Below are 14,814 nucleotides of genomic sequence, written 5' to 3' on the forward strand. Positions count from 1 at the left end.
GTGAGGAGGCTTACGTAAAATAGAACATAATCCCCAAAAATCTTTTTACTACACTGGAGAGTCTTATAATCGTGTTTGGTATTGAAAAATGAAGGTTGATATGCTTTTGTAATGTCCTTCTAGTGCTCAAATGCTACAGTAAAGCTATCTGTTGCTTTTAATTAATTACAGTAGTATGGAATAAAATAGAGTAAGCCTTTTTTTGGAGAAATTCTGGTTTTACAGCAGAAAGTGGAGAATAGCAGCACTTTATCACTCTCAGAAGCAACCGCTAAATCGAGGTTTTGTGGATGCCGAGTTCCAGTGCAGTCTTCCAGAAAGACTTTTCCTGGCTTTGTGGGAACGCCCGCTCTTAAGAGTTCGGAATTTTCATCAGTGATGGTAGTTGCAGACCTTCCGCTGCGTGGTTTGTCAAGAACAGATCCTGTTTCGAGAAACTTGCCATGGGTAGCGTCCTTTGTACTAGGTGTTGGAGGTGTGTTGTGTAATCAATTTCCCAGTGCTGCTCCCATGTCACTTGCCATGGACAAGGGAGTGATATGCTTATAAAAACTGCAACGCCTAAGCTGTCAAATGCTGATGGCCTCGCATCTGTACAAATGATACCTGAAACGAAAATAGAAAAAAGAAAAGTGTTTTGGAACACCCTGTAGTATGCATATTATTATTTAGATGTGAATGTACACAAAAAAACTGCAAGAATAGCCAACATCATTGTAGTTGATGACTTTACAGTACATGGATCAACAATATTATACTATTCCTCAAAACAGTTTATGCAGTTGGGAATGAAAGCGGCAATGTTAACACATCAGAGTCAGCAGTAGAATCCCAACTGTACATGAATAAATAATACTGGATATAAACCGTTGTATACATCCTATTGAGAGCAGTGTTTAAGGTCACCGAAGTGTTAAGAAGAGATGACGTGATGTGATCATACGTTCAAGCAGTGTGTAATCTACTGTAACTCAATGGAGCCAATGTGCACACATGAACACTTTTGCACATATTTGACAACCTTAATCTCTTGAGCTGACATTTATTTTTTTCCTTTTAGGGTGCTCCCTGCACCTCTCATGACATATCAATATCAGAGGAGCTTCATCAAGGCTGCGAGTGAGTATTAATCTGTCACAGCCAGGCACCTTACCTCCCCCTCAGATGTCACTCTGTGAAGTTTGTGTCTCTCACGGTTGTTTGATCCACACCGATATCACCCAAAATATCCTGAACAACAGAAAGATAACACTTATCACAGGTGCTTGAAATAAACACAACTAGAATTTTTATGTTCAATTTCTCTTGAAATGAAGCCAATTTTTCACATGAAGCCAATTTTTCACATCCAACTATATGGCTTAGATAAAGAAATAAGATGTTAAGTACAGGAAACTTTACATACAGTAAATGTTATGCATCTAACTTTTATCCCCCTCCTATAACCAAACGTGGCTTATTTCAAGCATAATAGTATCCTTTTCTATAAAAAAAATACAATAATAATAACATAATAATGTTAATAGTAATAATAAGATTAATACATGATAAATTACAATATATATTATAATATCATAAGACATGAAGTGGGAGAGTGGTTAGAACACGCGCCTTACAATTTTGAGGTCAGCGTTTCAAGTTTACATGTTCTCCTCGTTGGTTTTCTCTGGGTACTCCGACTTTTCCCCACTTTTCGAAAACATGCATTAGGTGAATTTGTTTGTTTATATGTGCCCTGTGATTGGCTGGCCAGCAGTCGGGGGTAATCCCAGCCTCTCACCAACAGTCAGCTGCGATAGGCTCCATGGGAGGATGGATAGGAAAAGTTGAAATAAAAAGTTTGAATATCCCTTCTGGAATTGAAATTTTGAAAATAATGTTAATGTGCTTGTAGAAATGTAAATTGAAATTGTGGAAGAAAAAAAAAGAATTTATTGATATTAAAAAATACATACACAGACCGGCAGCACGGTGACCGACTGGTTAGAGCGTCAGCCTCACAGTTCTGAGGACCCGGGTTCAATCCCCGGCCCCGCCTGTTTGGAGTTTGCATGTTCTCCCCGTTTTCTCCGGCCACTCCGGTTTCCTCCCACATCCCAAAAACATGCATGGTATGGTAATTGACAACTCTAAATCGCCCGTAGGTGTGAATGTGTGCCCTGCGATTGGTTGGCAACAGGTTCAGGGTGTACCCCGCCTCCTGCCCGATGACAGCAGGGATAGACTCCAGCACGCCCGCGACCCTCGTGAGGAGAAGCGGCTCAGAAAATGGATGGATGGACATACACTGATAGTTGTAGCCCATCTCCTGGATGTGTCTGAATGTGGTGGTTTTTGAAGCGCTGACTCCTGCCTCATTCCACTCTTTCTGGATCTCTGCTAGATTCTTGACTCTTCTCAGTTTGATAATCCGCTGAAGCTTACGGTCATCTCTTTTGCTGGTGCATCTTCTCCTGCCACATTTTGTCCTTCTAGACTTTCCATTGATATGCTTGGACACAGCACTCTGTGACCAGCCAGCCTCCTTAGCTATGAACCTTTGTGGCTTACCCATCCTATGGAGGGTATCAATGATGGTCTTCTGCCCAGTTGTCAAGTCTGCAGTCTTCCCCATATTGAACCCAACTGAGACAATTGAACCAAACTGAAACAATTTAATGACACCTGGGGAAACCTGTGCAGCTGCTTTGGGTTTAGTAGATGATTAGTGTGTGACTGACACAAAAACATTTATGGCCTGCAAAATTTGGGCTAATTTCTTCACAGTATTCATTTTGAAAGTACAATACAGTATTTTGATTGGTTTAATGTTACCCTATTTTTTTTCTCTCCAAAAACTGAGACGTAAATGGTGATTCATTCACAGTATTCAAATTTTTTGAATTCCTTATTTTGTGGGGTGGCATGGTGGACGACTGGTTAGAGCATCTGCCTCACAGTTCTGAGGACAGGGTTGAAATCCCGGCCCCGCCTGTGTGGAGTTTGCATGTTCTCCCCGTGCCTGCGTGGGTTTTTTTTTCCGGGCACTCCGGTTTCCTCCCACATCCCAAAAACATGCATGAATTGAAGACTCTAAATTGCCCTTTGGTGTGAATGTGAGAGCGAATTGTTGTTTGCTTATGTGTGCCCTGCGATTGGTTGGCAGCCAGTTCAGGGTGTACCCCGCCTCCTGCCCGAAGATAGCTGGGATAGGCTCCAGCACACTCGCGACCCTTGTCTGACCCTTAAGCGGCTCAGAAAATGGATGGATGGATGATTTTGTGGGTTTTATGAGCTGTAAACCCAAATTATGTAAAAATAAACAAATAAATCTATAATCTATAAAAGTTTAATGTTTTGAATGGAATTATGGAAATAAATAAACTTTTCCATGATACTTAGATTTTTTGGAAAGGGTCTGTAAATAACAAAACCAATTAAATCAATACATTTTTAATAATAATTACATGATTGAAGTTCCACTCTGGTATTAAGAACATCTTTAACCTTCATACAGTTAGTATAATATTGTACCTTATGTAATACAACAATGTATTATTGTTAATATCACATTCAATAAAGTGCTTCACATCAAATAGCTATCTGGCTGATTAGTCCACCTACTATCCATTCATCCATTTTCTGAGTCGCTTCTCCTCACTAGGGTCGCGGGCGTGCTGGAGCCTATCCCAGCTGTCATCGGGCAGGAGGCGGGGTACACCCTGAACTGGTTGCCAGCCAATCGCAGGGCACATACAAACAAACAACCATTCGCACTCACAGTCATGCCTACGGGCAATTTAGAGTCTCCAATTAATGCATGTTTTTGGGATGTGGGAGGAAACCGGAGAAAACCCACGCAGGCACGGGGAGAACATGCAAACTCCACACAGGCGGGGCTGGGGATTGAACCCGGGTCCTCAGAACTGTGAGGCTGACGCTCTAACCAGTCGTCCACTGTGTCACCGTCCACCTACTAGAAATAATTATTATTTGAATAAAACTATATAAAATACATTAATTTAATTAAACGTGTATGACAAGTATGGGGGAACATAGGCCCCAACATGCAGTTGTTATCCATCCATCCATCCATTGTTCATACCGCTTACCCTCAGTAGGGTTGCGGGCGTGCTGGAGCCTATCCCGGCTGACTCTGGGTCAGAGGCGGGGTACACCCTGAATTAGTCACCAGCCAATCGCAGGGCGCACATAAACAAACAACCATTCGCACGCACATTCACACCTACGGGCAACTTAGAGTCTTCAATTAGCTAATCACGTGAACTGGCGAGCTAATTTACTGTGCCACCCACGGAGCTTGGAGGACAGCCACAGTGCAGCCATGGGTACACTTTGCTGAGGCCCAGTTTAATTGGTACTGATTCACTCCAGTTTTAATTTTTGGAAACACAGTGATTTAAACACGAGATAAGAAAATTACACTGCAAATCAAATCTCCTTATCATAAAATGTGTTTATGCCTCAAAAAGGTGTGTGCTGGTATAGGCGTGTGCCCCACTTTCCAGAATCCACCACTGACCTGTTTTCCCTGTTTGTGCGCAGTGAAGTCTCTCCAAAACTGAGCTATCACACAAAGGAAGTCCAGGAAATGACAGAATGTCTGGCCGGGCCACCAGGAAAAGGCCCAGCGGCGAGAAAATTGAGAGAAAAGAGTGCTGACGTTCGTTCATAGTGAAACAACACCAACCTTCATACTTTTAGGGTTTTGTACCAATCATAAAAAGAGAAAATGTAGCTGTTTATAAATACAGAGCTAAAGTTCCTCCTCTTGCCATTTAAAGCATCTGGTTCTGTTTATTTGTCTGCCTTCATTTGCATGACTGTGTGAATTCATATGTGCAAATCCGTGTCGTTTACGACACTGTTTTCACGCCAACCTTTTAAAATGTTTTTTTTTTTTTTAACAAGGCAGGCAACCTGCAAGGTGATTTAAGGACAGTGTCCCGACATGAACTCCCCGCCTTGCTCCTCCTCTGTTTTGCGTTTACTCCCGCCCATCTCACAGGCCCCTATTTGGCTACTTACTCCTCATCTGGGTTCAAATCTGCTATGCTCAACTGTCTTTAAAGGCTTGTTATAGGCTGAGGCCGAAGGGTATAATGTAGTAGAAGAGGGACAAATGGGTGCCAGCTGGATACCAAAAGGAAGTGCACCATATGGACAAAAATATTGAGACAAATTTTGTTGACACCTCTTCACAGTTACTGGAGCGGCAGTACCTCATCTGTAAGGACTCAGGCTTTGGCACTGCAACGGTTTGGGTACTGCTGCGGGCAATTTGTTGTCGGAGGCAGTGATAATCGAAAGAATGATGTGGTGAATTATTTTATTGTCAATCTTTGTCTTGTTGCGATTGAGACAAACGTCTGCCACACAGAAGTTCGAATCTCGGCTCCTTCTGTGTGGAGTTTTCATGTTCTCCCCATGTTTTTGTCGGTATTCTCTGAACACAAGGCTTCCTCTTAAATTGTTCATAGGTGTGAATGATATTGTGACTGGTTATTTATACATACAGTATGTGCCATGCTACTGACTGGTGACCAGTCTGTCTTGCGCTCAAAGTCAGCTGGGATCGATTCCAGCCCCCCCGCGCCCCTGAACAGGATAGTATATCAAGGATATTTAGTAAAATGTTCTTCTAGAGTGTCGGTGGGAAATTTTTGTTCAAACATCACCTCTTTCTTACTCCATCATTCCTCCATTGTATCCTCTTTCTGGACAATTGTTGGATTTTCCGCCTGTGCAAAATATCCCAGGGTCATCCGAATTGGACTGGCCTGCCGTCCAATAACCATTAATTATTGTTGATAATGATGTAAATCACTAAATAAAAGAAAGAAAAAGAAAAAAATCAATAAATGAGTTTTGCACAGTATTAATCTGCAATGTACTGTAGATGTGCTGGCGTCAGGTGTCCCGGGACCATCTGAGCAGCCAGTGCCAGTACATATTCAAGCCCATATAGATCGTTTTAACTGTGTGTTGACCAGCTTGGGAACACACGACAAATAGATTTTTTTTCCCCCAACTCCCTTTTAGAAGCCCATAAAAGAATTCCAATAATTAGTAATCCACTATCAGGAGACATCAAACATGAATGATTCATGAAAAAACAAAACAAAAAAAACAAGCTGTAAAGCAAATGCATGCTTCAGTTCCTGTGTATATGTGGTAAATGTATGCACTTCTTACACCATTGAAACCCATTTTGCATAAGATATAACAAGATTAAATGTTAACGAACGTGGCCCTCGAAGTGGCTTACTTCACCCAGTACATTCACCGAACAGTGTTGGCCAAAGGTATTCAGGACGAAACATAAATCCAAATCTTTTAAAAGGATTGATTTAAAATTTTAATTGTCTTTGTTAAAATACCAATTGCTAATTTTACTATTACGAGATGCATCGCACAACATAGTGGAACAATCACGTCAATGTATTGGACCACTAATCGTTGTAGGATCATCGTTAGTGAGCTCACATGCAACGTGGTTTTTAATTCCTCTGAAAGATTGTTGCAGTTAGCTCTTTAATGTATGTAGCGTCTGAACTGACATAATTGTAATTACCACCATTTGGGTTGTCTTGGGGCGCAGCATCAATTCGAGGTCTGGACACTATTTGAGGAAATTCAGTAGTTACAGTAAAGTATTATACATGCATAATACCGCTGTGTAAAATCCTCTGTAGCCGAGTGCTTATTGTTGTGTGTTGACAGGCACGGTCCCCTAAGGGCTGCATGATGAATTCTGCAGTCATCTCTATGGAGCCTTTTTAAATGTGATTGATTAATTGCTTGTCATTAACGTGTGACTCAGTTTTTTTTAAATCAACTTCCTCAAAAGGTTGTGCTTCAGTAAAACACCTCGTCTTTATCTTTCCTTCAAGACTTTGCTGTCTGCTTTCTGCGTGTCTTCCTGGTGTCCTTGTGAGATGCTAAAAACATCTACACTGGACATTTTTACCGCATTCCAAACGAACCGACAAAGTCATAAACCAAGGGAGGTTCACTCCAACTCAAAGTGCTTTTACGACTTCCTTAATACGCCTTTGGCTCGTTGCTGCTATTGAGCTAAGCCCTGGAAAACTGGTTAGAAATAAATAGGTCAGGTGAAAAAAAATGGTAACGCAGTAGTGAACAGCAAATTGAAGAATAGAAATTAATTTCTTGCTGTCTATCTATACTCGTGCATTATTATACATTTCACTGCATTTTGATATAAGGTCAGATTATTGGTAGCTGCAATCTTTTTATGGGCTTTGTTGATCAAATTTACAGAGAACATGATATTGGTTATACGACCGTCGTTCAGTCCATTAGGGTTTGTGGATTATAGGTTGCAATAAATCCGGTTGATAGATGGCATTTGGCTTCTTAATCACTGTTGAGGTGTCCTACAGAAAGGTTTTAAGCCAAATTTTGGATCTAATGTCTTCTTTTTTACTTCTTCCCATAGGAATTGAACTAACAGATTTTTTTGCAGTTGACCAAATGTAAGGAAAGTTGAGTCAAAAGTCAATTAATCAGTGACAGTCTTTGATATTTTTTCAGCACAATATAGTGGTCCCCAACATTTTCATAATACAAAGAGAATTACACCATGTGTATTTAAAACAGCCACATAGCTTAGCCTGTCAGTCTGCTAGGTTAATGCTAATGCGAAATAGTATCCATGTTGCGGTGCTGTAACCTTTTAAGCAATGGATTGAGCACAGACAGTGCGGCAACACATATAGACAGACAATATAACAGTACTCACGGTCATATCTGCTTTATCCTCTGTGAAGAACAACTAATATTAGTTCCATACTTGATGAGCTGAAAGGATTTGAGAATGAACAAAATTTCTGTCTGTCTATCTTATACTGCCCCCAGGTGGCCAAGGTTGGCACACCAGAAAGAGCAGTACAGTGGCCATTCGATTGATTCAGTGCGACAAATACTTTTTTATTTTTTTATTCCATTTAATTATGTCATTACTGCACATTACAACAATTTTTGAATTAAACTCCGTATCTCAAGGCACCACAGTATACCCGAACTAAAGCAAGGCCCAAAAGACACCTTGATTAAGCCTCCACAAGGACTCCACACATTCGAGTAATAGACTACTGCCCCATAATCATGCTCGCTTTGGTCCACGTGTCAACTGGTAACTGAAGATCCCAACTTCACTGTCTTGTATTTATTGCCCTAACACTTTCTCTCCCATGCTTTCTAGAGTTGGACAACCCCGAGGCCAGGGTGACAGAGATCCATGGTCTGGTCCACCGACTGCCTGAGAAGAACCGGCAGATGTTGGAGCTGCTCATGAAACATCTTTCCAAGTAGGTGGAACAAAACGAAGCATGAGTGTCATGATTTGTTTGCTGTTTTCAACACTACAGACACTGTGATGTTAGCCGAACTGAAGCTTGACAATAAGCCGGATGGTTTTTCTCCATCCTCAGGAAGGTGTCGAATTCTAAATAATCTCCTTTTTTCCAAGTGCTTTGCACTGAAGAATAACACACTATCCAGAAGTCAGTGAAATGAATCTGTGTCCTTCTTTGGCTTGGTAGCTGGCGAGCCAGACTGCTCCTAGTCAAAGAAGCTAGGATTTCATGTCAATAGACAGATTCAAAAAAGAAGTTGCAAGGACTGGATCTCTGGTCCACTTCCATTTCAGAACTAACTTCATACAAGGGCCAATATTCGTGAGCTTTTCCTGACATGAAGTCCAATTTTAATGGAGGTATTTAATGTGTTTTGGCCTGCAAATCACCAAATCATTGCTCATTTAGAATGCAACCAGCCCTGTAAGATGATAGCAAGTCCATTTGTTTTTACTCACAGCAGATGCTGACGAGTTCACCAGATGATCTTCTCCAAAGAGCTTATTTTCTTTACAAGAGGTTTTACACTCCCCTCCAAAAGTATTGGCACAGTGAATACAATCCATTTATGTTTGCTCTAAACTTTCCTTTGTGGTTTGAGTCATTATCTTGCGGCACGATGAAGGATTTCGCGATCTTCTTGTGTTTCTTTAAATTGGCAGAGAAAATGTTTCTGTAGACTTCTGTTTTCCTTACAATGCTGATATTATGCGTTATATCATCAGTGACGATTAATCAGCCCATATCACAGAAGAACCCCTGCAAGCCTCAGCCATGATGTTACATCCATTGTGCTTCACAGTTAAGCTTGTATGTTGGGGATCTTGAGCAAATCCTTTCTTTCCCAAAGCCTTTCCATAACTTCGGTAAAGAATCATCTTTGTCTCATCATGCCATATAACCTTATCCCAGGATTTTAGCGACTCGGCTCGACTCGGCTCTATAGTTTTTGGCAAATTCCAGCCTGACCTTCATATTTTTCTTATGAATGAGTGGATCGCATCTTTTGGAAACTTTTGTGTCGGTTTTGTTGAAGTCTTCTGCAAACAATAGTAGATGTAATACCTTCACTCCTGCCATCTGGATGTTATTGCTGATGTCACTAGCAGCTGCTGTAGGCACTTTGTTTCATTTATCAAAATGTTTATGTCTTCAAGGGCCGTTATTATCCTTGGCCTCCCTGTTTGTCGTCTGTTGCTTCTCAGTAGGCCACACAAATGAATTTAATGATTGTATTGTGCCCAATGTGCAGTGGCTCTGATTGATTTTCCATCTTCTCTCAGCTTTGCAATTGATTTTGTTGTTCACTGTAGGCCCCTCTCTGCTTTTTATGTTGTTTACATCTCTAAATGTATGAATGTAGTTTTCACCGGCAAAATCCAAATTACAAAACAAGCATGCATATGTTCCAATACTTCTCAATAAAAATGGGTGGCTTTATGTTTATGTTGTGTTGCTTAGAGGCAGTTCAAATTGACAAAGACATGAATTGTCTGTCAGTCAGGTTTAGAGTTTAAACAACCACAATCTGCTACTGCGACAGCACATCCCGTAACACTTATAGATTATGTTAAATTATACGTCTATTACTGGTGAGCGGATTTGTGGTGACACTCTAGACTGCCCTCTAATCCCTCTGGTTTATGTATTTTACTTCAGCAGCAGACACATGACGTACTGTGCAGCAAATGGAATATTGGACATTATGCAACGCACCAGAGGCTAAATTCTCAAGTATACTGGTAGTACTTGCAAACCTGTGCCCCAGGTGTTGAATTTGTTGTACTCCTTCCATCTCTCATACTTCTGTTTTATGTCTAACTTCATTATGGCTGAAGAGATTGTTTTAGTGAGTTTGTTGTTTTGCTTGTTTGTAACAGAGTTACTTAACCAATTTGTGACAAAAATTTGGGACAACAAAGAAGCCATTCTATTGTGGATCGTCATAAAGTTGTGAAGCCAGGATTTTCTCCACCATTTACTTTGATTTCTCTGTGAATAATGGACATCTTTCTGACCGCAGTCTATTCAGTGCCATTAATGTTTCCATCTGATAAGGTGATTTTTGTTTTTATATATTGACTATATTCAGCTATGGAAAAAAATTAGACCCCCACCCCAAAAAAAACACTGGGCCTGTGTGATTTTCACCCTTTTTAATTTTCTGCACATAAATTCTGTCATGAACGGAACAAAGGACAGGACCCAAAATACCCGACTCCAATTCAAATGGACAGTTTCAAAAAGAGAGGTTTAATAATCGGGCAGAGGTCGGTACACAGGCAATCCGCAAAGGCAAAGGTATCCAAAAAACGTGAGGCAAAAAGGCAAGGTCAATAATCAGAACAGGGTCTAGGCTTACTATGAGTCGGTGACGTGGAAACAAGCAATGCTGGAACGTGACAACAAGGTACAACGAACTGGCGACCAGAAAGAATGAGACACGAGGTTAAATGCATTGGGTAATTAGGGTAAACGAGGCACAGGTGGGGAAGATGCTCTCAGGAGTAAGTGTGTACGAGACAGGGGGGGAGACAACAACCAGAACACACACCCACCACAAATTCCCTGAATGACAATATTTGGATTTGGAATTTGGGAATTATTTTTTTCAGTAGTTTATAAAATGAAACAGCCAGCATGGTGGACGACTGGTTAGCACTTCTGCCTCACAGTTCTGAGGACCGGGGTTCAAATCCCGGCCCCGCCTGTGTGGAGTTTGCATGTTCTCCCCGTGCCTGTGTGGGTTTTCTCCGGGTAGTCCGGTTTCCTCCCACATCCCAAAAACATGCGTGGTAGGTTGTTTGAAGACTCTAAATTGCCCGTAGGTATGAATGTGAGTGTGAATGGTTGTTTGTTTGTATGTGCCCTGCGATTGGCTGGCAACCGGTTCAGGGTGTACCCCGCCTCCCGCCCGAAGATAGCTGGGATAGGCTCCAGCACGCCCGCGACCCTCGTGAGGAGAAGAAAATGGATCGATGGATACAATAAAACAAATATGTCCATTTTACTCAAACGTACAGTAATACTGATAGTATAAATAGCAAAATCTGAGAAACTGATAATTTTGCAGTTTTTATCTAGAGCTGTATATCACTGACTTGAAATATGTCTTTTCTTAGGAAATTTTTAACAATAATAGGAACTAAGAATAATTCTCCTCCCTGGCAACAGTGTGGCCAATCACCACCAGCAGAACCTGATGACGGTAGCCAACCTGGGCGTGGTTTTCGGTCCGACTCTCCTCCGCCCACAGGAGGAGACGGTGGCGGCCATCATGGACATCAAGTTCCAGAACATTGTAGTGGAGATCCTCATTGAGCACCACGAGAAGGTTCGTATGATTAATGTGTGCATGCGTTGTGCAACAAATGCAGTGATTCGACAAAATATTTACATTATTTATTTGTTTATTCCATATACTGTATTTTCTGTTCAGTGAGTGAAAATCCTCCCAAAGGCGTGCAGATGTGTCAAAATATGTTTAGTAGAGGCAGAATTTTCTGGTTATGCTTATGCGCAGCGCCAAATGTGCTTAAGTGTACCTAATGCAATGGTACATACTCTTTGCAGCGCAGTCACACTCTTTAACCCGGCTGCTTACAGTTGTCACCATGGCAACAGCACAAATAACAACTGGAAAATGAGATGGAGCAGACCACGCACATCTTGTTTGTCTGCTGAAGGATACAAACCATCACAAACTCACACACACATACACACACATCTGCATGTACATGTGATGAAGCGAACATTTATAATAATGAACCGTGAGCATTAGGCTTACCGTACACCGAGCGAGTTCTACCGCTAGTTTTTATGAGTGGCACACCATCGGCCACTAGTTTCAGATTTGATTCCAGATTTGAAACGCATGTGAATGGTGTCACTATGTCGCAGATGTAACCGCCAATCAAAAATGACAAAATCATTTAATGTATCCAGATACGAAGTGGCATCCAGCCGGCCGCCACCAAGCCATACCAATACGGTGCATATATATTTCTAAACTATATTTATTTATAAATTTTTTTGCATGTACAGTACCTGTGGCTAAAAAGCAAAGCATGGAGCGTCTCCGTCGCCGAAATGCACAGTAGCTTTCTGTCTGGATGAAAGCCGCCGCCAGACCCTACCAATACAGTATATACAGAAAATATATATTGTGTTTTACAAAAATACTGAACTAGATTTCATATGGGCGGCACGGTGGACGACTGGTTAGAGCGTCAGCCTCACAGTTCTGAGGACCCAGGTTCAATCCCCGGCCCCGCCTGTGTGGTGTTTGCATGTTCTCCCCGTGCCTGCGTGGGTTTTCTCCAGGCACTCCGGTTTCCTCCCACATCCCAAAAACATGCATTAATTGGATACTCTAAATTGCCCGTAGGTGTGAATGTGAGTGCGAATGGTTGTTTGTTTGTATGTGCCCTGCGATTGGCTGGCAACCAGTTCAGGGTGTACCCTGCCTCCTGCCCGATGACAGCTGGGATAGGCTCCAGCACGCCCGCGACCCTACTGAGGAGAAGCGGCTCAGAAAATGGATGGATGGATGGATGGATAGATTTCATATGTACATGTGCCTGAAAAAAGCAAAGTGTGAATAGTCTCTGTCGCTGAAATGGAGTAAAATGAATGGAGCCACCAAACTCTCAAATATCCAAACTTCTCTCATTTACGAGTGAATTATGTGTTGCGAGTCTGAGGTACATGTTATTTGTGCTACATATGTCACACTGACATTGTGGACAAATTAATATTAATGAAAGGGACAGAGATGAGATGAAACCATGTAAACGCATCCGCTTCTTTCTTGACAACTGTGGCATGTTCTGTCTGGTTCAATCCAAAATTAAAATTAAGTACAGTATGTGTGGCACCTCAAACTGTTATTTCCTGATTACACCACCTGTTTTTTTCCATTGCAGCTAAGTTGGTATATATGCTAGGGTCAAAATCACCGAGTTTGTGAGTGTGACTTTTTTTCGCAATAGCCCTCACTCACTCACTCACGTTGGGCCACGTCGCTCCGGGCCTGAGCCAAGCGCCATGTCCCTAGCTTGTCTCCACAGATTGATTGACAGCATGTCTGGGTGTTGTGGACTCGTTGATGCAGATATTCAAAGATGTGCCGAGCTCTGCTGGAGATTTAATCAACCCTCAGCTCAACCAGTCCAGGAGGAGAAGCACTGAGAGCAAAGCTCCGTCCTGCATTGAAAGACCTCTCACGCTCTTCCAGACACCAACACATTCCCTCAAAGGTAAGACCCGACACTTAACCTATTAACGCCATTTTGACATTTGAAATAATGGAACACTATTACAGGCGGCACGGTGGACGACTGGTTAGAGGAGTTTTCTCCGGGCATTCCGGTTTCCTCCCACATCCCAAAAACATGCGTGGTAGGTTGATTGAAGACTCTAAATTGCCCTTAGGTGTGAATGTGAGTGCGAATGGTTGTTTGTTTGTATGTGCCCTGCGATTGGCTGGCAACCAGTTCAGGGTGTACCCCGCCTCCTGCCCGTTGATAACTGGGATAGGCTCCAGCACGCCCGCGACCCGAGTGAGGAGAAGCGGCTCAGAAAATGGATGGATGGATGAACACTAGTACATCCAAAGGGGAACACAATTCATTTCGTGGTGCTGGTTGACTTCTAAGTTGTTCTAATTTCAAAACAGTGCTTACCATATGAAATAAGGCAAGGCCATTAAACTGTCAGTGTCAACTGTATAAACAAAGTTTATATAAGTTTATATAAAGAGAAGTTCATCACTGTATAACAGAAGTAAAAAAAATGGTAATGGTAGAATATATATATTATGTTTTCGTTCAGTTTTCTAATTTACTGTTTTGTTTAGGTTTATTTAAAGTGTGGGGGGGGGGGGGGGTGAACAGTAAAGCCTTGATTGATAAAGATGTCAAATTATAGTAATTTACCTGCATTCATGAATAGAAAACAGTTATAGTGGTTGAATGTTATGTTTGATTCATTTCTGACGTCTCTCTGGTCTCCATTTGTTAAATACCTTAATTCGAATTAAAATTACTGGATGCAGAAACAAGAAGGCATTTGCAGAGTGTTACTGTCAATTTATGGCATGTTACTGTTTTTCTGGAATTAATAAGTTAACCAGTCAAACACGGGGAGAACATGCAAACTCCACACAGGTGGGACTGGGATTTGAACCCCAGTCCTCAGAACTGTGAGGCAGTTGTGCTTAGCAGTCATCCACCGTGCCGCTGGTTGTGTGCTTATGTTCATCTTTACGTTAAATTATGTTGTGCTTTAACACCACGGCTTTTAGTTGTGTGTGGGTCCCCGGTGAAGGCAAACCATTGTCATCTGCTGCCTCATTATTGTCAGGGTGTACATTGCTGATTGCAGAAACTGCAATGTCATAATTCTTCAATATTCGGACTCTGAGCGAATAAAT

General features: G+C 41.7%; 1 protein-coding gene and 1 long non-coding RNA gene across 2 annotated transcripts in view; one reads left to right on the plus strand and one right to left on the minus strand.

Annotated features, from left to right (window-relative positions):
- LOC133467152 (rho GTPase-activating protein 26-like) overlaps positions 1-14,814 on the plus strand; it is a 72,456-nt gene that overhangs the window by 49,210 nt on the left and 8,432 nt on the right. The window contains exons 17-20 of the mRNA XM_061751672.1: positions 1,061-1,119; positions 8,228-8,333; positions 11,556-11,715; positions 13,495-13,639. Coding sequence (XP_061607656.1) covers positions 1,061-1,119; positions 8,228-8,333; positions 11,556-11,715; positions 13,495-13,639 — 470 coding nt within the window. The remainder of the gene's footprint in view (positions 1-1,060; positions 1,120-8,227; positions 8,334-11,555; positions 11,716-13,494; positions 13,640-14,814) is intronic.
- Positions 6-4,596, minus strand: LOC133467153 (uncharacterized). The gene is made up of 3 exons (XR_009785153.1): positions 4,523-4,596; positions 1,154-1,230; positions 6-606 (listed from the first exon to the last, which is right to left on the minus strand). It is a non-coding gene; the product is annotated as an uncharacterized LOC133467153 (long non-coding RNA).

The sequence above is a fragment of the Phyllopteryx taeniolatus genome, chromosome 17 (genome assembly GCF_024500385.1).
Source record: "Phyllopteryx taeniolatus isolate TA_2022b chromosome 17, UOR_Ptae_1.2, whole genome shotgun sequence".
NCBI classification, from domain to species: Eukaryota; Metazoa; Chordata; class Actinopteri; order Syngnathiformes; family Syngnathidae; genus Phyllopteryx; species Phyllopteryx taeniolatus.